The 679-nt window shown below is 51.4% G+C and overlaps 1 protein-coding gene and 1 long non-coding RNA gene across 3 annotated transcripts in view; one reads left to right on the top strand and one right to left on the bottom strand.

The window, feature by feature from the left end:
• si:ch211-154o6.3 (nuclear distribution protein nudF) overlaps window positions 1-679 on the bottom strand; it is a 10,176-nt gene that overhangs the window by 2,665 nt on the left and 6,832 nt on the right. The window contains exon 9 of the mRNA XM_025061298.1: window positions 137-359. Within this exon, the coding sequence (XP_024917066.1) occupies window positions 137-359 (223 nt within the window). The remainder of the gene's footprint in view (window positions 1-136; window positions 360-679) is intronic.
• LOC103387971 (uncharacterized) overlaps window positions 1-679 on the top strand; it is a 14,113-nt gene that overhangs the window by 7,001 nt on the left and 6,433 nt on the right. The gene's annotated exons all lie outside the window — the stretch shown is intronic.

Raw genomic sequence — 679 nt, 5'->3', positions numbered from 1 at the left:
GTGCTGCAGAAAACCGTCTAAACCAGTGATTTGAACGATTTATTCAATCTTCCAAACAAACGCGTGACGTCGTCAGTTGAACATGCACAGCACAGCACTCACAGTGGCAGGTCCCAGAACTGCACTCGGAACTCACCGTTTCTCCACTGAAGGATTTTCAGCCAGGCTTGACCGTAGGCCAGGAAAACTCTGTCCCCCCGTGGGCTGAGGGTCAGTCGCCCCCCCGCTCCCCCTCCACAGCCCGTCACCTGACCAGGCCAGTGGTGAAGCAGCCTCAGGGGGTCACGATCCCAACACTGGTTCTCCCACACAGACACCCCCCCCTCAGCTGAGCCGCTGAACACCAGCGGACCTTGAGTCTGTGGAGGGCAGGGGGGGGGGGGGGGGCGGGGGTCGTGGGGGACACGGTTGTCATGGTGATGTGAGTCTTGATTCAGTTTAATGTGTGTGTCTGTGTGTGTGATACACACACAGACACACACTGTATGTTTGTGTAAAAACCAGTGTATGAACAGTGTGTGTGTGTGTGTGTGTGTGTGTGTTTATAAATGGATTTGGAAACAACAGAGAGGATCATTAAGATGTTCTGGACTTTGACGCTGTCGGCGTTGTTGTGACAGAAATGGACAAAACAAAACTGTGGAAATTAAATATTTATATTTAAAAAACAACCTGCTTA

The sequence above is a fragment of the Cynoglossus semilaevis genome, chromosome 13 (genome assembly GCF_000523025.1).
Source record: "Cynoglossus semilaevis isolate Cse_v1.0 chromosome 13, Cse_v1.0, whole genome shotgun sequence".
NCBI lineage: Eukaryota > Metazoa > Chordata > Actinopteri > Pleuronectiformes > Cynoglossidae > Cynoglossus > Cynoglossus semilaevis.
The sequence above is the reverse complement of the archived record's forward strand: the minus strand, read 5'-3'. Positions and strand labels throughout refer to the sequence as shown.